Source organism: Podarcis gaigeae, assembly GCF_964106915.1.
Source record: "Podarcis gaigeae genome assembly, chromosome: 3".
Taxonomy (NCBI): Eukaryota; Metazoa; Chordata; class Lepidosauria; order Squamata; family Lacertidae; genus Podarcis; species Podarcis gaigeae.
In genome coordinates this window covers 36,952,298-36,976,126 of record NC_139680.1, presented here as the reverse complement: position 1 = coordinate 36,976,126, position 23,829 = coordinate 36,952,298, and the positions used below count along the sequence as shown (strand labels likewise).

The following is a 23,829-nucleotide window of genomic DNA, read 5'->3' as shown; positions in this document are numbered from 1 at the left end:
GCTCTTGGTTAATAAAGAACAGGGTAGTTCCTTAACCGGATAATGCAAGATAATCTTCTAAACTATGTTTTTAATCCCATAAAATGCAACTAAGGGTTTATAAAATCAGCAGTGCGTAGAAACCGGAGCTACCATACTGTGTTAATTATTAACCATCCCCACTGCAAGCTCTGGAAGCAGTTCAGATTAGACTCTGAACGTTCTAGTTCTAGTGACCAGCATGACATCTCTAGATTTCTGTCAGCTAATAATGGTTTGCATAAGCTGATAGATGTCCAAAACATTCTATAAATCATGCTTTCAATGAGAAACGTGGGGGAAACATTGCTTTACACATTAGTTTACACCGATTGTTTCGTTATATCTATAAATTTACAAATCATTCTTAACCATACAGTGGTACCTCAGGTTACAGATGCTTCAGGTTACAGACTCCGCTAACCCAGAAATAGTACCTCGGGTTAAGGACTTTGCTTCAGGATGAGAACAGAAATCGTGCTCCGGTGGCACGGCGGCAGTGGGAGGCCCCATTAGCTAAAGTGGTACCTCAGGTTAAGAACAGTTTCAGGTTAAGAACGGACCTCCGGAACGAATTAAGTTCTTAACCCGAGGTACCACTGTACTTACTTGGAAGCTAGACTTCATTTCAATGGGGCCCACTCACAAGTAACTAAACTACTATAAGTTTACAGCCATGCAGCCCAGTATGGTTAACTTAGAAGCAAGTCCCATTATGGTCAATGGAGCTTCTTACTCCCAGAGAAGAGCGCCTAGGATTGCTGCAACACCCCCCCCCCCAGTAGTTCTCAAGAGTGTAGCAGCAGGGAGGGTAGGTGTTCGTTTCCCAGCATCCCCAAATTCAGTGTAGTTACAAAGTTTAGTAAAAAGTTCACATTCTATATTAAAAAGTCCTTCTTGATTTCTTCCAGTAAGTTTCACCATTTCTGTGTTTTTCATTAATTTTAGTTGCCAATCTTCTTTAGTTGGAACTGCTGCTTCTTTCCATCCCATCCCTGGGCATATACAGTTGTACCTCTGGTTACGAACTTAATTCGTTCCGGAGGTACGTTCTTAACCTGAAATCGCTCTTAACCTGAGGCGCCACTTTAGCTATGGGGCCTCCTGCTGCCGCTGCACCGCCGCCGTGCGATTTCTGTTCTCATCCTGAGGTAAAGTTCTTAACCCGAGGTACTACTTCCGGGTTAGCGGAGTCTGTAACCCGAAGTGTTTGTAACACAAGGTGTTTGTAGCCCAAGGTACCACTGTATCATTCTAGCTGCTGTTGTATCTTACAAAAATAATTTCCTTTGTTCTCTTGGTACCTCTGAACCCAAAATTCCTATAAAAAGTGTAGTTTGACTCCTTGTCTGCATACATCTCCTCAACAACCTGATCAACAGAACTATCAACTTTCACCAAGTACTTGATCGGTACCTGGTTCATGGTAACATGATTGGCCAACTGCTTGAACCGCTATACTTCCACTTAATTTGATATAGCTTCTTCGGAGCATTAGAACCATCATCCCAATTGTTATGATCTGCTGCACAAGGGGAAAAGAACACGGATAAGATCAAGCCTTTGAATCACTGTAATGGCACAAGTCAGGGTACAGTGGTGCCTCGCAAGACGAAATTAATCCGTTCCGTGAGGCTCTTCGTATAGCAGTTTTTTCGTCTTGCGAAGCAAGCCCATTGACAGCTTAGCGGATTAGCGCTATTAGTGGTTTAGTGGCTTTTAGCGATCAGCTGTTAAGCGGCTTATCAGCAGATCAGCTGATAAGCGGCTTAGCGGCTTAGGAAAAGGGGGGGGAGGGGGAAAACCCCGCAGGAACTCGCAAGACATTTTCGTCTTGAGAAGCAAGCCCATAGGGAAATTCGTTTTGCGAAGCGCCTCCAAAACGGAAAACCCTTTCGTCTAGCGGGTTTTCCGTCTTGTGAGGCGTTCGTCTTGCGGGGCACCACTGAACTGCAATCTTACAGCCAAACTTCCTATATCTTAATGTTATAGATCAAAACGTATTAATAAAACATGTATTTCATTGTTCTTTTTACCAGTTGACTTGAAGCTTTGCCTCGCACACACATTATGGAAATTGGTCTTTATGATTATCGCACTTCATTTCTGGTTGAAATCTTTGAAAGCTTTCCTTTTATGCTAAATTGCTCCAGAGTATAAAATTTTAAACTTCAAAGTGTCAGACATAATCAGTGATAATGCTTTTTTTAAAAAAAAGAATCGGCAGCAGTAGTGGTATAAGCAGATTATTTGTGCTCAGTTGGGCACAATGGCCCATTCTTGGCCTCACTCTGCCAGTCTTTGCCAGTTCTTTTCCTCCATTGTTTCCACTCTGTTATTTCGCAGAGATGCTATATATGGATCAGATGTGCACCCTCCCCCCAAAAGCAAGATGGCTATGCTGTTAAAATGGAGATATTTTACAGTTCTTATGCACAATGTTGTTGTTGTTTAGTCGTCTTAGTTGTGTTCAACTCTCCGTGACCCCATGAAACAGAGCATGAAAAAGCTCCTTTTTTATGCCCATGGTGTTTTCTTGGCAAAATACTGGAGTGGTTTGCCAGTTCCTTCTCCAGGTGGATCACATTTAGTCTAAACTCTCGGTTATGACCTGTCCATCTTGGGTGGCCCTGGATGGCATAGCTCATAGCTTCTTGGAGTTATTCAAGCCCCTTCGCAATGACAAGGCGATGAAGGGGCTTTGGGACAATACAGTACTTCAGTTTGGACTTTCATGAGGCTTCACAGGAACGGGGCATCACCATAGTGGGACAGCTACCAAGAGCACCTCTCTGAGTACCTTCTCAAAGTTGGAAGGGACCACACTGATGGACTGAGTGCTCTTGCTTGAATTTAAAAAATGTATTTAAAAAACAAAAGGCACGTCAAATTGTGCCCAGAAAATGGGGGCTGAGGAGAGGGAGATAAACATATATAGCCCGCAATATGCCAGGGACAAATGTGGCAAGAAGTCGCTACTTTGCAGTGAAGAGTCCAGTGGCCTAAAAGTTATCCTCAGGATTCGTTTCCCATCCGTAAACAATAACTGGAAAGCCTACATGCATGCTTGCTATCCTGCATGTTCATCCTTCCTGGGATGTTCTCAGAGCACCTTCCCTCTAAACTGAAAAGCTCCAGATGTTGTAACCATTCCTGAAGTGAGGTGACCAGAATTAGGGTTGCACCATAGATGTGTACAATGCCGTTACGAAAACAGCAGTTTTGTTTTCAAACGTTTCCCTAAAGATCCCAAGACAAGCATTGTGATGCAGATGCATATCTAGATGTGCATTGCCTCCTTATTGGCTGTGCAAGAAAAAGAACCGGGCCCTCTTCAGTAGGGCAGCTAGGTGTAGACTTTTGACACCTGAAGAACAGATGTTCAGATTTGATGCCACAACATGGTTTGGTGCTATGCGAATGAACATGGAACACATATGATCTCTCCTCATCTTGAGCACGGTGATCTCACCTCTCTCTGGTTTATATTAAATTAAAGGAGAGGGCATAGAAGCCCAAGGTTTCTAGTAGCCAACTGTACTTAGACCCTCACACCATGGGTTCACATTCATGTGAATTGTCAACCTGAAACAAGTTCACACGATGTGCAGCATTACAAAATGAGATTTTCCTAATTGAAACTCGAAAAGATGTGAGCATATAATAGATTTTTTTTAAGCACATTAAACTGGAACTGCTAGCCTGAGCAACCTAATTTTCCCTACCAAAAATATTAGTTTTTCAATTGCATATCTTATGGTGATAAACAGAAGAAGTGGTTTTCAACTTGTTCTAATTTTAATTATGTTCACGTGAATCTGCATCTAGAGGCATGTTCAATAATCATGTTACAAAAGTAACTAAATGGAGCTAAATTTGTGGAGAAGATTAATTAATTTTCTGGGTCACCTGAAGGTTTTTTCCAAGCCTTTCTAAAGGCTTCTCATGTTAATGACATAGAAATTTTATAGAAGGAGTGACTGGAAACCTACCCAGTTCTGAGTTCTTTTGATCCCTCTGGGTTACTTAATTATTTTCCAGTAAGTTTCCTTGCTTTGCTTTGCTTGAAAAGCCATTTAATGCAATTTCGAGATGCGGCATAACATGTATTTCATATGTAGCTTCATCTTTTCATTGCTCCATAACCTGTTGTGTTACAGTTTCCTTACCAGAATATTAACATGAAAGCTAGAATTACACCTACCCACAGTGGTTCATGTTAAGTCAGTTCCGATGATGTATTGCTATTGTCAGATTATGCACACACTCATCTAACTGGTTGATAAACTTATCTTTAAAAGAAATAAGACAATAAGAAAGTAATAAGAGCCTGCTGGATCAAGTCAGTGGACCATCTCGTCCAGCATCCTGTTTTCACAGTGGCCAAGGCGATGCCTCAAGGAAACTTGTAAGCAGAACATGGGCTGAAAAGAACTCTTACTACCCACAGTTTCCAGCAATTGGTATTTAACCATGGGAACCGAGCATCCTCTATGAAGAGATATTGTTGTTGTTGTTGTTTAGTCGTTTAGTCGTGTCCGACTCTTCGTGACCCCATGGACCAGAGAACGCCAGGTACCTCTGTCCTCCACTGCCTCCCGCAGTTTGGTTAAACTCATGCTGGTAACCTCGAAAACACTATCCAACCATCTCGTCCTCTGTCGCCCCCTTCTCCTTGTGCCCTCCATCTTTCCCAACATCAGGGTCTTCTCCAGGGAGTCTTCTCTTCTCATGAGGTGGCCAAAGTACTGGAGCCTCAGCTTCACGATCACAATATGAAGAGATATTAGGCTGCTCATACCCAAAGAATCACACTTGAGCATATGAGCGTGTGCTTGTCCCTCCAGAGGAGATACATGTGTGTATATGATGCAGAATGAAATGGTAGTATTAGGAGCTACCTTCTTCTAAGTCGGTATTATGCTTTTTAGCTGACTATAAAAAAATATATTAAGCATGAATGAAACAATTCTTCATTTTGCTGCCGGAAAATGCTTTAACAATGCCTCCTTGTTTTCTCAAAGGGTAGCAGAGGTGAGCTGGGTCCTGCTGGCCCTCCAGGTCCGCCAGGTAAAATGGTAAGCAGCCAGTGTCTACTCCCATCAAATTCATTTTTATTTTTCCAAGAGCTTATGGTTTCCCCTTAGGATCCGTAGCAACCTAGCAGTTTATGCACGAAGCTGAAGATGAAACATGAATACAATCATTGTTGCCTTCCCTCTTCCCAGCTTGTGACTCTACTAAGACCCACATTTTCTTATTTGAATTCTGTAAAATTCTACTGGGAACACATCATTTTTAATGCAGTACTGTGAGGAGGAAAAGTAGATATCTCTCTTTGTGTATTGCCTTAAGATGGTGAAGTTAGCTGTCGCTTGTGTTATTAATTTAAAAAGGAGCAGGAATAATGAAAGGCCAGTTTTTTCTTTTTCCTTTCCTGCTAGCAGCTATCTGGCATTAATGACTACTGAGCGTGAATGCCTTCTTTGAAATGACTCAATCTTCATTTGCATGGTTTCTGCTCGAAGGGCAGCCTGGCTATTTGGGAACTGAAAGGGCTCCCTGTTAGAGAGGAATGCTCACACCATAGGGTTGAGGAATTACAGCATCCTCCTCCATAAAGGCACAAATATTTTAGCAGATGTATTAAAAGTCTAGGAACTGCTGTTTTCTGGCTGCAGTAGATTATAGCAAACTGTCAGCAACAATTTAGCAGAGTCTATGGTTCAGAAAGAAAGCACACAGCCGGCAGTTCTTATTACTCTCCATAGGGAAAGTGTAATGTGCTTCTCAGAGGCTAGGTCTCTTTATCAATGGTTCTTTTGTTTAGTCTAAAAATTACCCTAAGAATCTGCCATCTTTGTTTCCACAGGGTGGCGAAGGTGACATAGGCCTCCCAGGTTTACCTGGGCCTCCAGGATTGCCTGGTGCTAAAGGTGACAGGGTAAGTCTACGATTTGCCATAAGGAATTGCTGCAGCTACTCTTGGTCTAATTATTTTCTGAAGCCAATTAAAGGGAGGAGGAGTTAGAACTACCAATATTGCAGGGGTGGGGAATCTGGGAGCCTTCTCGACGTTGTTGGACTGTTAACTCAAGCCCATCCAACATGGCTCACGGTCAGGGATGACAGGTTGTAGTCCAAAATCTACAGGGCAAAGGTATCCCTGCCTTGAATTGTTATGTGTTTCTGCCCTCAGGTCTGTGAAAACTGTTGTGGTGTGTAGCCAACAAGTTCCTCAACAACACCACCAGCACACACACCTTGGTATTTTTTTTTACCCTTCACCTCACCTTTGCTGATATTCCTCATGATATTACTGATATTACTTACTTTAATTAAGGCCCCCACTCCCAGTCACGCTATGACCGACATAAAATTGAGCCTAAGAAGGGAAACTGTTCACCTTATTAGAACCCCAGTTCCATCCTACGCTGCTACTGCTTCATAGGTGCCAATTCTATAGGGCTGAGGTGTCTTCAGTCTGCCCCGCCCCCCAAGTCTGCTGGGACAGGACTGAGCCCCCTCCCCAACCTTGCAGCAGTGGTCCTTGCTTGGCTAGTAGCAGGTCTTGCTGGGCCTCGCTTGGGTGGCAGTGGTCCTCGCTGGTCCTCTCGGGCGACAGCAGGCCTCACTAGGCCTCCTCCTGAAGTGCAGCGCTCAATGCAGAAGATGGCCCCTGCAATTTTGGATGGAACTCGGTGCCTCTGTACCCCTTTGATTGTTGCTAAGGGTTTTCCAGATTATTTCTGAGGTTTTTGTTTTCTGCTCATTAGAGTTCTCTCCCCTGTCCTTTCCCACTCAAGCCTCCAGTCTTTTCCTTTTGCACCCCTGGGTAATTTTAGCTTTCACATTCAAAGTCGCTGGTTGCTTAGTTAGCAAATTAAGGAAAAATCTTAGCTCTGACTTGATTGTCAAGAAGATCATTCTCTCTCTGTGGGAAAAGGCTTCTTAACTTCAGCTGTTGCTTTCTTGAAATTCTTTGCCCTGTCTGTGCTAGGGGATATTTGATGTTCTGTCAATGAGCATTCATCATTATGGCATTAGCTTAATTGGCAGAGTGCTATAGAATTCCAGAGCCATCAGTTCCGAGGAATTAACTTGGAAAGGGTTTATTCTCAAGGGAAGTCTAATTATAGGTAGTCTTTACCACTTGCTACTGATGCCTAGTGCTCTTCACTGTAGCTGTGCCTTCCCCATACTCATGTGATCTTCTCTATATTTAAAATGGAATATATATATATATATGTATATCTATTTCTGCTCCAGCTGTTGAAGTGTCTACTGGTGGATTATTTGATGGTCCAAAATACTAATAGCTACCATTAACAAAAACCATTCCTGCTGCATTCTAGAACTCAACATCAGCCTTAGATTTTTTCCGAGTGTCCCTTAGCTGCAGTGCTTATTGCACTGAATGAAAATATGTTCCTGGACAAAATGAAGGGCACAATCCTTTTCACTCACAGAGAGCACCACACCTCAGGCCATTGGAGTAAATACTGTTCCAAGGCCACCGCCCCCATGCACTTCACCTTGGGGAGTCCAATAGCCTGCTCTTTTCTAAGCCCTCAGAACATTGGTTACTTCCAGTCCTATTAGTAGTGGTAATCTGTGCACTAGCGGGTGGAAGAAGAATGTGGCACCTTAGGTCCTCCATACATTGTGAATGGTTGGGTGTATTTCTGCAGCGTGCCCAAGGTTATTCACCATGGTAGTGGCATGCATGCCCTGAGGTGGCTTAGTGAGGAGGGTGAAGTTCTAATAGATACCTTTGGGGCACACTGCAGGTGTCTCTGTCTCCATGACAGGTAAATATAGTGTCCTTTCCCCACCAAGGTCTGCTTCAAACATGCCTTCTCAACCTTCCAACTTTCCCTTGGTTGTACAGTTGCTGCCCTGTCCATGTGACCCAAGGATCCATGCATGCTGTTGTAGGGATTTTTGAATCTCCTTCCCACTTGGATCCAAGAGGAATTCCGGAGTGGGTGCTTGTTGTGTGGTCCGCCAGAACCACCTAGGAAGGGGATACAAACACTCATGCTTTAAACACACAAGTAGACACAGGTACTCACGTTCTCACATGAAGATGGCCAAAAATGCAGATGTTTGACGTGAGGATTATACCTTGTCATCAACTCGGATGGCTCCATCTGTCATGGTAATATATTCAGTTATTCATGAAAATGGCTCCAAACCATTAGGGCAGACAGAAGTGAAACAAGAAGCGGTTTTATACTAAGCCAGGGCAACGTTCCATTTTTTATTTTTGCTTTTGTTGTAGAATGATATTTTCTATGAGGGGGCATGGTGGTGGTAAGTTGGCATAGTTCAAACCCAGTGACAGGAGAGCCAGATTGGCTCTGCCAGTGTATTTGCACTGCACTGAGCTTGCTGCTGCCACCTCTGTTCTGGTATGCAGCAACGATTCAGAGTGAGGGAGGTCAGGTGATTGGCACTGCTGTAAATGTGTGGGGTGGGTGTAACTACATGCCATAGGAAACATACTGGGTGTAACTGATAGAATATTAGTTACACAGAGGGTAGGTGGTAGCAGTGGCATAGTGGGGTGGCGGCACAGGGGCGGTTTCCTCAGGCGCAGAATTGTTAGGGGTGCAAAATTTCTGTGTCTTGTGCTGCCTCAATACAGTTGCATGCTTCTGTTTCTGGGCTCCATTGAAAATGGCTTCTCCGTGCAAACCAGGAAGTGACCTCTCCAAACAACGGAATGACTCTTATTTCCGCAATCTCCTGGGTGACTCAGACACTGTTAGGCAGTTGAATGTGCATGTGTACTCTGTCTATTTCCCTCCCTCCCCTCTCCTCTGTGTGGCCCCGGATATCTGGGGGGTGTATTTGAAATTGGCAAAAACAGGCACAACACACTGTTTCCCTCCTAGCACTGCAGGATGTTGTGATGTCCCGACATGCAGAGCAATCCCATGGGAACAGTGCCAGGTATTCTGACTTGGAAGTCTGAGGGTAGCCTGCTGTTGCAATGGTACCCATGTCCACATTCTTGCCACATACTTATTCTTTTGGTTCTGCACAGTGGTGTTGTATAAAAGCACTGCCACTATTACTTTCTTCTTAAATTGCAATAATACAAATGTACCTTGTATACATTCTGTAGGAGGGAGTGCTGAATATGTGTATCTAGTTTGCTTCTGTTCTTCTTTTCCTCTCATCTTTGTGCCTTCATGCTGCTCAGCAGGCATGATGCAATGTATGAAAGCCAAGAGAAATAAGAAGTGTAGATGAAAGAGTATTGTGTGTGTGTTCAATATAAATATCTCCAAAATCGTTGGTGCATTCAAACACACACTTGGCAGCAGTAGTACCAGATTGTGAGGGGGCAAACTCTGTCTCATATATTAAGCCTTCCCATAAAGAAACATCTCTGTGTTTCAAAGGAGCACTTTGATTTGCAAAACATTTATTCGGAATTAAGTTATGCTGTTTCCATCATATTTACAATCTTGGATGAAAGTCTGCTTAGAAGAGCAGTCTCAATTAAAATTCTAATTTAATATTCTATCTATTGTTGGGTTTAATGGAAGTCCCTAGGTGTTTTTAAAATGAAAGCTGTTTTTCTAAAAAAAGAAAAAAAAGAAATCAAGAACAAAAATGGGAGACCTTCCTGATCTGTCTTGCGGAAATAGGTCTTGTGCAGGTAGGAAGGCTTGGCAGAAATTCAACAAGAGAAGCTTGTCCCACAGTAAAGATGGAGCAGTGGAAATCTTCACCAGCTGAATTTAATGTCCGCTGTGCAGCTATTTAATGTACTGGGGCCCTAGAAGAAGAAAGGTGGCAATCAACAATACCAAGTTTCATTAGAGGTAGCTTGAGAAGTGGTTTGTTAAGGAAAAAAGTCAATGAACATGTCTCCTGGCAAGGAATTCTGAAGATGAGAGGAAGAGGGAGGGAAGGAGAGGCAGCCTTGATGTGCAAATGAAAAATGTAAAGGATGGAATTCAGAGTGAGAGTTAAAATTTGCATTGAAAGGGCAGGAAAACTCATCAGTACACAAGATCATATCATTCAATGTGGAATAATTAGCTGCCCCGACAGTGATGCATAGATACCTCTCAGTTACATTTTTCAAAGGTCTAAATGCCCCCAAATGCCTTGGAGTTAGGGGTTTCCAACTTCCTAAAATTGGGGAAACCACCCCTTGCAGGGGAAAAAGATGAAATGACTCTTTATTATTATTTCAGGTCAAACACAGTTTGGCAATAGCCTTGTTTGGTGCCATGTTTTCTAAAGCAATTTCCATCAAGTACATGAACCACGATATACCAAGTAGATGGTCAGCCAAGGTTGTGAACCTGTTGCCCAGACCCCATTTAGCACAATTTTCCTGAGCCCTGAATTCCCAGGCACAAGCCATGTGGTTCTCTTGTCAACTACGGGAGAAGAAGGAATGGCCACAAGAGATTTCTGAGAGCATTAATCACCCACCTTGGCTGTCCCCATAACGCCACTTAGGCCCACACTTAAATTGAACTCTGTTTGTCATGCTGACAGCAAGGAGGAAGAGTTGAAATTGTCTGGTTATTGATTAGTGTTACCAGAAAAAAAGGAAAGCAGGAATAGTGTTATTTAAAGTCTGTCTCACTACCAGCCCTGACTGAAACACTGGATTTCCTCAAGCCTCAGACATTGCTCCATTTCTGTTAATTTTTATTGCTGTTTTGGTTTTCTTTCCTTCATGTTAAAAAAATTGTTTTTTAAAGAATATTTTGGAAAATATTCATGGAATAAACTGTTATACATATATGGAGTAAACCACTTGCAGTGCAGTCATTTTCTAGCTAGCTCAAAGAACACATGAATCAAATAGATTATGATGTTGCCATTATTTACAGTGGTACTTCAGTTGTCGAACATAATCCGTCCCGGAAGACCGTTTGACTTCCGAAACGTTTGACAACCAAGGTGCAATGGGCGGTTGGCAAATTCCATTGAGAAAATGGAGAAATGTGCCTCAAAAGCTATTTGAATTTTGAGGTGCTTTTGAAAACATAAGCATTCCCTTCCAGGTTCCACTGTACTTAATTTGATAATTTAGATACCATTTAATACTGTAGTTTCTGTGTGGTGTACAATAGGGATATATCATACATCATAACACCAGTTAAAGTTAACCATAAGATCAGGGGAAAAAACACTTAAAATGGCTGCTGAATAGTCCCTCCCCTAAGCTTTGGAAGTTCAACAAGATGAAGGAGTTCCAAAATGGATCTCACCTTTCTGTCCCTATCATAAAGGCTTCCCATTTCACTTCAGTAGAGAGGATAGCTCCAGATACATAAAGATCCATATTGCCTCATCCATTTAATCAAATGGGGAATTTCCTTCCAAAGGGAGCTCTTTATGTGCAGCAGAACATAGACGTATGAATCCCTGGATCTAGGCAAGGGAATTTTAAACTTACTTATTCGCATGAGTATATGTATGTATATATATATATATATATATACACACACTCATGCGAATAAGTAAGTTTAAAATAAGTAAGTTTAAAATATATATATATATATTTATAAAATAAAATTATCAAATCATGGACAGCTTGTCTGTTAAATGTAAATCAATGCCTCACTGTTTAGGGCATTTTTAAACTGTGTCTACAGTAGCTAATTTTAAGTTAGTTTGTTTTTAAAATCATGTTATTTTTGTTTTGCGCATAGGGTTTGGTTGGTGAGCCAGGACCCAAAGGAGATCAAGTGAGTACACATATTCACATTGTCTCGTATGCTTCCAGCAAGGTTGAAATTATGGAAAATGCCTTATCCTTATTTATAAATAATATGCTTCTTGTTATAATATAGGGAGCTGCTGGTGGAGAAGGGGAGCCTGGACAAAGAGGCGATCTTGTAAGATCTTTTCACCTCATTCATTCTACACACTCAGCTTTAAAACTGGCAGGTGTTGTTTCATATATAACACAGACAAATGGGTCATGCAGCTTGCTGTTGAAAGAGCTGCACATTCCACGTGAACGAAAAAAGATAGCTCTGTAGACATTTGGGTAATATTATTGCATTTCTATATACACTCTCTAGGAAATTAAGTTCCGCTGAACTCAGCAGGGCTTATTCCTGAGTAGAAACTCATAGGACTGCACATTAGAGGAATACAAAATGTGATCTGATTGCTTTGCCTATTGCTCAACATTGGACATTCACAGAGCAAATGCCGCCACATCTGACTACTTTGGATCAGTCTAGTGAGGCAGATAAGCCTCTGAGAACATTACCCACTTGTGTTCTCAGCTCTTCCTACCCCCATGCAACTTGACATTGTTGTGCCATATCAGAGGCAGGGCACAGCCATTAGCGATGTAGTTACAGTTCAGGGGCAGTTTTAGAGTAGCACAATGTTTGGCCCTGCAGATGTTGCTGGACTCCAGTTCCTAGCAGACCCAGCCAGGATGGCCTTTAGTCAGGGATGATGGGAGTTGTGATCCAACAACATTTGGAGGGTAACAGGTTCGCCATCTCCACTCCAGAACATACTGAATCTTGAATGAGGCATCAAAATGTTCAACTACAGATAGTACCACTTTCATGAACAAAACCCCTCATTTTTTAAAAGAAGCCTTTAAAAACAACAACAACAAAAAACCCTTTTCACCCTTTTACACTGCTTTTGTAAGTCTACGTTTTAAGTACACCATGAGGTTTCGATTCCCTTTTAGAGTGATATCATTTCTTAAAATATTTAGAAAATAGTACAATATTCATTTTATTTAAAACTGCTTGCATGTATGCCATCCTGACACAATTCATCTTATTTTGTTAGGGCGACATGGGTTTGCCAGGCCCTAAAGGATCTGTAAGTATGATGAACTGCATTGTTACAGAAAATCAAAACCTTAATAAATCAGCAGAATATTTCAAACAAGGGGGTGGTTATTTAGCTTCGCAAATGGAGCTTCAATATTTAGTTCCCCAAGCAAGGAAGTTAAGGCAAATGTGATCCATCACTCATCGTTTTTATTCTAATGCTGTGGATTACTAGAGGGTTTCTTAGAGTGACAAATTTCACCTCTCAGTGTGTGGAGATGGAGGAGTTTGTGTGTTTCTGCGAAGAGGGGCAAATGAATGAGTCAGTGCGGAACTTCCCAGTGGTTGAGTAGAGCGATCCTTGTGAACTTAAATTTTTATACAGGTCATAATCCAGAGTTGAATATCTCCTATGCATCTCACACAGAAAAAAGACATTCAGTCTGGATGTAGAATTTGGCTGCTTAGTATCTAAATCCCCACTCCTTTTACCAGAAGTAATTCCATAGCTTTCGTCCATGCTGAGACAGAGATTGGCAGAGGCCATGTTCAAACAATCCTATCTTGGTTTCCTAAGCCATGCCATGAAGGTGAACCCTGTGCACTTAATGCAGCCACTTTGCTTCTCCTTCCACATAAGCTGCAAAACAAGGAAGTCTTCAGTTAACCATAGTGTTACATCTGAACTGAGAAATCCTATTTAATGTCTTCCAGACAAGCCAGGGATATCTTAACAATGTCCCAATAACCTGCCTTGCTTGGAAGCCATTTGCTGGTTCAGACTTAAATCGTAAACAGTACTGAACTGGAGACATCCAGACTTGCTTACCTACCCAAAGGAAGGAGTGAAGTACCTGGGTGATGTCAGTTAATGATGCACCTATGGTCACAGGGCAGCTTGCCCAGAATCTCTGTTGCTATCTGAAAAGATGCAGCTTTGGCTATTGGTGGGCTGTGTGGACCTTGGACATGAACATAAACATGCTTACTTTTAAATAGGTTTTATTTCAAAATGATTGCGTGATTATCCCACTGTCTCAGTGATTCCTCAATGAAGTAATGCAGAATACTATAAAAAGGAGTCTGCCAGCCCACACTATGCTAATGGGGGTCTTATGTAAAGTTTGGAATGCATTGATTGGAGAATATATAGGGTGCACTGAAATCTTGCAAATTAAAGTTCACCCCCAACTTCTTCAGTTTCCATATCCACCCAATAGATCATTGCAAGATCCTTACCACTTTTGTTATCATCCCAGGGATGAAAAGTTCTGCAACTAGTAACATTGGCGCCATAGTTTTCTGTTTGTCTGAGAAGAGAAGTAGTTGCGATTAGTTTTCCCCTGCAGTGGTTTAGAGGCAGCCATTTGCAAACACTTGTGTTACCAATTTCTAGCTTATCTAATATTTATTTCCTCTGCAGTTATATTTATAGAATACAAAAATGGGGGAGGGGGAGATCTTAAAAGCACTTGTAGTTTATGGCCTCCTTGGTAGTTAAGCTGTTTTTTAAATATTTAATATATTCATAGGATTTGTGCAAAGGCAAAAGTTTAGAATTGCTTCAGGGATTCATATTGCTTAAGTAATGTATCACAGTGGAGGTGCCTGTGGGGAAAAGGGAAAGCAAATGCCACTTGCTATGCAGCAGACTCTTCCCTATGTGTTTATTTACTGCAGTGCATAAAAATGGTCCTCCTCTAAAAGAGATCAGCCTCTGCCGGCAAAAATAAAGGCAAACTCAAATCTACGGTCACACATAAGGCTTGTTAAGTCTTTCCTCTTCAGCTGAAATTGCGAGATCTAGCAGGGGACCTTGTTCAGAATGCCAGGGTGCCATGGCAGCCATGTTTAAAAAAAGAAAAGAAAGATATATAACCATCTTCATTTTACTGAGCAGCCTTCCCAAGCACTGTGCCATCATTCAACAAAGTACAAATCTGCAAACGTCAACTCCTAGTTTTCCAATATGAATGTTGTGGGAGCCTGAGGAAGTACATGCAGCAGTTTACTGCTGTATTGAGATACCTGGAACAATGTGGAAGAGTAGCTCACTCTGCAAAAAAAGAAAGAAATAAATCTGTTCACTTCCTGCCATCTTTAGGTTGGGAATCCTGGTGAACCTGGGTCACGTGGGCCTGAAGGAAGTCGTGGTTTGCCCGGGATAGAAGGATTACGTGGGCCTCCTGGACCTCGCGGTTTGCAAGGCCAACAAGGTGCAACAGGCCTGCCTGGCAGCCAAGGCCCAGCTGTAAGTAAGATATTCTTTTGCATGGCTATTTCTGTCACTGCAAGAATTATGAATGGGCTTGCAATCAAAATTGCAGGTGGCAATCTATTGCAGATCCCTGCAATCTGCTGGGACCATCTAATTTTTTTGCTGGACGCAATTCTGCCCACTGTTTACAGAATGCTTATTTGTTTCAGGGCAGAGAGCCAACCGATGCACACATTAAGCAGGTTTGCATGAGAGTTCTGCAAGGTAAATAAACCACGTTTCTGTTTGTGAACTCCCAATATGAGTTTTTTCAACCAAACACTAAACTTCATGGAGGCAGCTTGAGGCCCTCAAGAGCTTGCATTTACTGTGTCGCCTGCTTTTCTCCTAGCAGCACAAGCTTTGGTGGCTGGCTGGCTGGAACCTCTGCTGATTTGGGTTTGAAAACAACTGAAATTTGAAGTTTTTGGGTGGTGGGTTGTCTTGTGTGGTGGTGTTGGTTTTTGTTCTTATTGAAGATTCCCATTCAGAAAGAACAGTGTTCCAAGTCATTGGATTGGCTCCAACTTTTTATAGGGAACAAACGTTTAGATGTAGCTGTTGGCATGACTCTGGGCAGCAGGACAGGAAGGCACAGCACCCAGTCAAAAACAGGGTGAAGGGTGGAGAGAAGCTCCTGCATTCTCCACGACATTTTTCTCCTTTAACATGAAGGCTATTTTGGCCACAAGCAAAGCCATCAAAGGCAGCCTTTGCCAACCCAAAGCCCTCCAGATGGTAACTCCCACCAGCCTCTGCCAGTACAACTGCCATCTCAATGCTATTGCTATAATTAACATGGATCATCAGCATTTTAAGCAAGATCATTTAGTTGTACTTTGTGGTGCTCAAGAAGTTGCTTTTGTAAAGCCTTAAAATAAGGTTGTAAGTGTCCGAAGTATGATGTGTCAAATAGACTGTGGTAGAACTCAGCTCCCCAATTGCAAACTTTGACATAGGATAAAACATGCTAAAGTATGGGCAGCTAATGAGAACTGTGTTCTGTCAGTCATCCGCGCGTGTAAACATTGCAATAGCATTGATTTTATTCTTGTTTTATAATTTGCTATATTTGTAGCTTTGAATTTATTGCGTCTGTGTCGGGGCGGAGGAAATCTGTGCCCTGCTGACAGTGGCTGCTGCCGAGGTCCTCTGGGATGTTGCACTGCTGTATTTCAGCAGTTTAAGAGGCATTATTGCACTCTGTGATTTAATTTGAGGCCTTCTCAGCACAACTGCTATTTTTTAAAACTGCCCAACAGGGTATATTATTAGTTTCCACTTCAGATTTAGCTTTGCTATGAAGATAAATGTTCCCATCTCCTTTTATCAAGTTTAGAATGTCCCTATAGGGAAGGGCTGCAGCTCAGTGATAGAACACATGTCTTGCATGAAGAAGATTCAATCCCTGGCATTTCCAGTAGGGCTAGAAAGATTTGAGCAGCTGTCGGTCAGTGTAGACAATGCTAAGCTAGGCTGAATAATGCTCTGACTTGGTATAGGCAGCTTTCCCTGTTCTGTGAACATTAGGTTATGTGAGGCCAATTGTGGTGGATTTGAATGGCATCTGATGATTCAGCAGTTGAAGTGTTGCATTTGCAGCAAAAGGGGGGAACTACTGGAAACATCATGCCATATCCCAAGCAAAAAATAAATTAAAAAATTCATCTTTCACAGTGTCAGTGTGTGGCCGATACGTTATCACAGAACTTTTCAGATGGGGAATTAAAACAAATTATCATGTAAGGGATTCAGTTTCCTTTCTGCTCACTGCTCATAACCTTTCTACCTGCATATTTGTGGCAGATGCATGCTAAATGCCCCCCTCTCCATCTCCTTGTCATGGAAATCTTCTGCTCCCAGTTTTTAGGAAGTATTTAAACCAAGGAATTGCCACATCTAATATAAAACCTAATACAGTGGTACCTCAGGTTACAGACGCTTCAGGTTACAGACGCTTCAGGGTACAGACTCCGCTAACCCGGACGTAGTACCTCGGGTTAAGAACTTTGCTTCAGGATGAGAACAGAAATCACACGGTGGTGGCAGCGGGAGGCCCATTAACTAAAGTGGTACCTCTGGTTAAGAACAGTTTCAGGTTAAGAACAGACCTCCAGAACGAATTAAGTTCTTAACCCGAGGTACTACTTACAGAAACTTATTTGAAGTCTATTGGGTCTCATCAGAATTGTAAGAACCAACTCTTTATTTATTCATAAAAAAGCCAATAGGCATCTAGTCCTCATGGTTGCATGGGTTTGAAAATGTTGCTTTTATTAAAAGGGTGATGAGTAAAAAAAAAAAAAGCAACCACCAAGAAATCCAGATTAATATCTTTGCAGTTGAATACTACAAATGATTAGATTAAACTTAGTTTGTAATTTATCTTCATTTCTCCCCCACTTAACAGAGCAACTGGCTCAACTGGCTGCCAGTCTTCGGAGGCCGGAGTTTGGTGCTCCAGGCCTCCCAGGCCGCCCTGGGCCACCGGGTTCCCCTGGACCACCTGGAGACAATGGCTTCCCAGGGCAGCTTGGGCTTCGGGGACTGCCTGGCCTTAAGGGTCCTCCTGGAGACATTGGGCTGAAAGGCCCCAAAGGTAAGAGACCAATGCATGCTTACCTGGGAGCATCGCTCCTTGAAGTCAACAGGACTCAGCCACATGTGTATAAGAGAGGGCTGCTCAGTGCTAGGATTGCATATAAAACACACCGAAGCTATTTGCTGTGGCGTGATCATTACTGCATGCAGTTTAATGGAAGTTTGTCTACCATAATGGATCCGTCACATACAACTGATACATATCGATTCAGCTTTGTTCATGTTCTTGGCTTTGATGCCAGAAATTGTTCCTTTCTCATTTTTGTTCCAGGAAAGAGTACAAGCAAATTTCTTCTTTTTCCCATTATTGACCTCAGAATGTAACAGAATGTGTTCTTAATTTCTGTGTTTCCCCTGTGACTTTTGTCTGCACACTCTCCTTCTTGAGATTTCATTCTCTGCTCTTCTTTTTCTTGGTCAGTCCAATTCTACCAGATGCCCTTGTACTACTTACTATCTCTTATGAACCAGTTGAGAGTCCCATGAGTAACTGAAACAGGCAGAAGGTATTGCCTCTATTTATGCCAGAGTCCTGCTGCAGAAGGGTACCTGGGCCTGCTGGAGCATCATGCAAGAGAGGCCAAGTTGGATATTGTGTGAGGCAGGTGGAAGTTGTGGCAGATTTCTGCTGGAACCAGATCAGGGCAATCGTTGCCTCAGGTCTTGCGACACACGATGCTCGCTTACATCAATTCCCATTAAAATAAATGGGCCGTACAGTTGTGTAACTAGCTGCAGCCATGATCGTTTTAGCTTCCTGTTTCTGAGATGAATAACCCGACTAGGGAGATATATATTTACTACTTTTTTTTCCACAGTGGCAAAGAAAGAACTGAGATCACATAGGCTATATGCACCATAATCCTCTGCACGTTCACCTGGAAGAGACCAGTGCTGAGTTCATTGGCATTTATTCCATTAAGTGTGCACAGGCTTTGCAGCCTTGGCGATAGAAACAGATCTCCCCCTCACCTTTCATTGTTGCATTCAGAACACTCTCCAGTCCCTTTATGCAGAATTTTATTTCGCTTCTCTTCCCAGGCCTGGCTGTTTGTGCTTGTTTCCCATTAAAAACATAGAGCACATTCATCCTTTGAATGTAAAGTTTCTCATCTGAAACTTCTTGCTAAGCATCAATATGACATCAGGCTAGACAGGGTTGGGATTACACCAGTGTGGCATTTTAGCAAGGTTTGCATGCATTCTCTGGCCCACTGCTAGCTTGACACTTAAGCATATTGTTACCATGGATCTAAGGTGTCTGGGAACATCACCTACTCTAGTGATGCCACACTAGAAAGGTGTTGGGAGAGCTCTTTTAAAAATGTGTTTTGAGAAGCCCTTTGGCTTAGTTCCCAATATTGAACTTCACTCAGAATCACAAATTGCAGAGGGACCACTATGGAAGAAAACCTCACTTTTCAATACTGTAGTTAAACTGGAGATCTGCTAATTTAATGTTTCATCTTTGTTCTCCTTTGACTGAGCCACAAAGCAAGGAAGGACTTGCACCTGCCTCTCCCCAACCCTCTGTCAAAAAATGGGTGACAAAATGCCAAAAATGAAAGAAATCACATCACTGGTCGTAAAGCAGTTTCTGCTTAAGGCCGTATTTTATTTTGGGTTTGTATCAGCAACCTTTAATATTTAACTTATTTTGTAGATGTGAGATGCTTTATTTCCCCTTGTCATGAAAGCATCCCCCCCCACCCTCAACTGCTTTTTGCGTGCTTTTACCCAGTTATAGACAGTAAACTGCTCCATAGGCAAACCTGGCTACTGTAGTTTTGTGAGGTAGGCTAGGGGTTTTGAACAGAGCAACTCACCTTTGCAGGAAAGACATGACAAATAAACCACTACAGAACCAGTTTTAGTTGTGCAGCAGTGCCTTTGTAGAATGATGAGCCGTAGTTTATTGAGTGCTGATAAGACTGTGCTCATGGGTAGCCAACGGTCTAGAACCAACACAGAGTTCAATTTGGCCTGCCACTGAACTTTTCTAAGTGATTAGAGCACTGGAACGCCAGACTGGGGATAACTGGACCTGGAAATAACAATTCAGGCTGCTGGCTCAACAGGAACAAAGATCCGTTTGAGCACAGTAACCGTGTGCCTTGGTCTTTGCATTCCAAGAGCAGAGGTGGCTGAAAGAGGACAAAGGAAGTGAAATTAACAAAGCTTAGATGAAAATAACTTGATCTCTGGCAACCTAATAATTACTTTGGGACACAGTAATCACCACCTGGAAGAACCCACATACATCTAAATGTGGTGGAACAGGGGATGACTCTGGAGAATGAATAAGAACGGAATGCTAAAAGCTGCTAATTATGCTGCATAAAAGGGGGGGGGGAGGCAAAGCTTCCCAGCAATCTGGTTTCCAGAGCCAGCACACATTAGGATGCAGCAAGTTGTGATGCCTATAACAAAATATGATACAATGGTGTCCCATCAACATTACTGCCAATAGCTATTACAAAATGTCAAACTCTGGGCAGTTCCCCAGAATCGGGCCATGAAAAGGGGAAAACCTGAGGTAGAAATAAATTGTGATGACCCCAGAGAAGGTGCACAGCAAAGAGGCCTCCGCTTTATTTGCCACCAAGCTGAACACGCCAGACAGAAAACTCCCTAGGGTGGCAAACTGGTCTCTGGTTGCCAGCATTGCATAGTGCAGGTGATCTTTCAAGTTAGTCATTTCAGAAGAAGCGTACTGTTTACAGTGTAACTATTCCTGTTTGTTTTTTAAAATGCTTAACAACCCAAATTTTACATCCAGGCATGTGATCCACTCTCGTGTAGTGATGTGATGCAGAAAGGGAAGAAGGGGGTGGGGGTGGGGCAAGATTAGTGGGAACAAAAAAACAGCTATAGAAAGGCAAAGTCCCTGCTTGGAAATTGGATCTGTAATGTGTGATTATAGAGATAGCAGTCAGTTCTAACTGTGGGGGGGATTTAGTAGTGGGAAGCTACCCTTAAGGACATATGTATTTAGTTTAACTGAATCTGCTCTGCTCTAAATCTCTGTTATTGCTTGAGCTGCGGATCATTTGTCCTGTCCACTGATTTTAAGTGTCTGTGTGTGCGCAGAACATTTCTTCATGCAGATTGCACATAATGTTCCATTAATACGTTTTAGGTGAAACAGGTGAAAAGGGGGAGAGAGGATTCCCAGGTCGAGGACCCAAAGGCTTACCAGGCACAACAGGACTCCCAGGTAAATTCCGAATTTTGCTTCTAGGTTAGGGGTGGGGAACCAACAGCCCCCCTCCCCAGATACTGTTGGACTCCATCTCCTGTCAGCCCCAGCCAGCGGTCAAGTATGAGGGGAGTTGGAGCCCCGTGGCACCCAGCAGGCTACAGATTCCCCACCTGTGCTCTAGGAAATTCAAGAAGTGTTTGTGCAGCTGTGCATGAAATGCTATATTTAACAACCCTGGAAATGTGGGTGTCTGTCTGCAAGGGAGTGAATGCTTAATTACTAGGATATGCATACAACTGCCCCCCCACCCCATGTCTCAATTCCTTTCACCCTTCTTTTTTGGTAATGCTGTGATCTCTATGATCAAGGCAGGCAGTGCATCCCCCTGAAACTAGCAGCTCAGCTTCCAAATTATGGCTGGTAGCTCTTCTCAAACGGTCTTCTGTGCCACTGTTTGTTACATCTTCAAAACTGTATGGGAAGCTCTCAATTGACTCATTAATAAAAGCCAGCCTGCAACTCAGAAAGCCACAGAATAAAATTTTAGAATCAAGTTCCATAGACCTAATACTGCCAACATTGCAGGGTGTGGTAAAATAGTACAAGGTCGGGATCGAGAACACAATGATTAAGTTAAAAATAGCAAGTTGGCTTCCAGAATATATGGCATGCTTAAGGATTTGCAAATCCTTTAGATCTGATTTTGGTTGCAGGACTCTTTAAAATTTAGCTTGCTGTATTACTGTACCAATATGAAGCACTGCAGAATGAGAAACCCTTGCTTATAAATGTAACACAAGTGCCCTCTAGTGGTAACTATGGCACAAATAATTTGCCGTATTAAAAGTATGGATTGCAACTTTTAAGGACTGTGTATTTTATATGCATACACTTCTATAAATATCTTTGAACTATTTTTATTCGTGATACGCAAAACTTTTCAAGTTGCCTTGATTTCTTAACAATCTCATCCCTCTTCCACAATATTACGTTTTCCATGAGCAAGATTTCTTTCCAATAATATTATGCAGTCTCAAAAGCAGGCAGCTCGAGGGAAATTCGGCCTTAATGCTCTGCCAAGGAAGGGCAAGACCCTGCGATTTTTGCAAACGCAATATCTGCCCATCAGATTGAACATGGTTGAAGTAGATGGCCTAGTTTATTTGAAGGCAGCTTATTGGGTTTGGAAACAATTTTTTTATTCAGGGGCCATAGCTGCCGCCACCCCCTTTATATCACATGCCTTGAACACATATGTAAGTTCCCTATTCAAATCCCCAGCATTACTAGAACTAGGAAAAAAAGTCACTGTCAGCATAAAGCAGTTCCTTATGTTTGTTCAGACAAACTTACCCCAGATATCTAATGCCAATGTGTTTTCAGTATATTGCTGGTTTATTTTATTTTTTTAACGTTTCTAATAGTTGTTTCGTTTGCTTTTAATGAATAATTCTATTGTTTTATCCTTTTGTGAACCAAAGAAGGGGAAACTTGAATGCCAGATTAGGGTCTTCTCCTTTGGATGAGGAGTTTCTGTTTTGTACTGTATTGGAAGCCAATATTCCATGAGACACGTGGTTCAGGCTGGTGAATATAGACATGCACGCTGAACTCTCCTGATCCATGTGCTGCATCTCCCTCTGCAGGAGAACCAGGCAAACCCAGCTATGGAACCGATGGGCGAGATGGCGACAGAGGCCCACCTGGAGCAGGTGGCCTACCGGGCATTCCTGGGCCTCCGGGGCCCCCTGGTCCTCCTGGTTACTGTGAGCCATCAGCCTGCACTGTGCAAGCAGGACTACGAGCGGACAATGTGAAAGGGCCGTGAAAAGTGCAAAAGTTTGCAACGTGAGTGTTTGGCAACAATGTACTATCTGCACATATATTTGACAACAGAGAGAAAACAGCAGAAGAGATGCATATAGTAAAAACGTAAGAGAATTCCTCTATCCAAGGCTTGACAAGACTTTGCATGCACTGGTTGTCCCCTCTTCAACCTGTACAAACAGGTACATGGCAACTATTTTTTTAAAGTGATACCTGATGGCTTTTCTTTTTTATCATGGTGAAAGGCCGCTGTGTCTTTTTTAAGACACCTTCCCCAAATACTATTATTATTTCTTTCTCCTCTTTGTATTGTACTGTATTACAGCATCAGAGAGAATGATGTAATTCAGTTGACTTTATCCAAGGCAACTGTAAAATTGTGGTTGTTTGCATTCACCTTTTCCCATGTAGCTTCCTCTAATTTCAAATACACAGACATGGCCGCCATGCAAAAACATGTGAAATGCTTTTGCACACTGAGAAGCTTCTGTAAAGGGGTGAATGCCACGTTACCCATAATATATCATGTGAAGAAACTGCTACATATAGAAATTTTAATTTTCTGTTCCAACATGTATTGAATTCTGTTCAAAGCAACACTGTTGCCAACTCTGAAATTAAACAAAGAGGCCAAAAAGTCACTGGTAAAGGAATCTAAATCTTTGGAAACAGCGAAGATTCATAGCCAAATTTATTTATTTTAAATGATCTGAAGTCACATCTCTGGTTGTATAAAAGTTGAAATAAATAATCTTTTTTAACCCCTTTGCATTTTTCTTTTGTATGAATGGTAAACACAAATAAAACAAAGGAGATAAGCTTTCTTAGAAAAGTCCCATTATATGTTTGGATAACATTTCATTTCTCAAGGAAACAAAGTGCATTGTATGAATCAGTCTACTGTGTAAATTTGTTTTACAATTTATATATATATTCTTTGATCTGTCATCTTGAAAGACAAAAATAAAAGTGCCCTTATTTTAATCTTCATTACTTCCCCTTCTCTATTTTGCACTTAGAATTTTTCAGAAAAGGAGAACTTCTTTTCAGGGAACCAGGTTTAATGCAGTTGCCGCCAGAAACATACTGTTCTTCCAATCCCATTTTTAATGTATTTCTCCTGTCTTAGGAAA

The 23,829-nt window shown here is 42.1% G+C and overlaps 1 protein-coding gene across 6 annotated transcripts in view; it reads left to right on the top strand.

Moving 5' to 3' along the window:
- Positions 1 to 23,457, top strand: part of COL9A1 (collagen type IX alpha 1 chain) — a 93,152-nt gene extending 69,695 nt beyond the window's left edge. For all 6 annotated transcript variants that reach the window (XM_083730156.1, XM_083730155.1, XM_083730159.1 and 3 more), the window contains 10 exons: positions 5,043 to 5,096; positions 5,891 to 5,962; positions 11,712 to 11,747; positions 11,853 to 11,897; positions 12,826 to 12,858; positions 14,914 to 15,060; positions 15,237 to 15,291; positions 17,477 to 17,665; positions 20,807 to 20,884; positions 22,516 to 23,457. In XM_083730156.1, the coding sequence (XP_083586282.1) occupies positions 5,043 to 5,096; positions 5,891 to 5,962; positions 11,712 to 11,747; positions 11,853 to 11,897; positions 12,826 to 12,858; positions 14,914 to 15,060; positions 15,237 to 15,291; positions 17,477 to 17,665; positions 20,807 to 20,884; positions 22,516 to 22,697 (891 nt within the window). In that variant the 3' untranslated portion in view covers positions 22,698 to 23,457. The remainder of the gene's footprint in view (positions 1 to 5,042; positions 5,097 to 5,890; positions 5,963 to 11,711; positions 11,748 to 11,852; positions 11,898 to 12,825; positions 12,859 to 14,913; positions 15,061 to 15,236; positions 15,292 to 17,476; positions 17,666 to 20,806; positions 20,885 to 22,515) is intronic.
- The last annotated feature ends 372 nt before the right edge of the window (positions 23,458 to 23,829 follow it).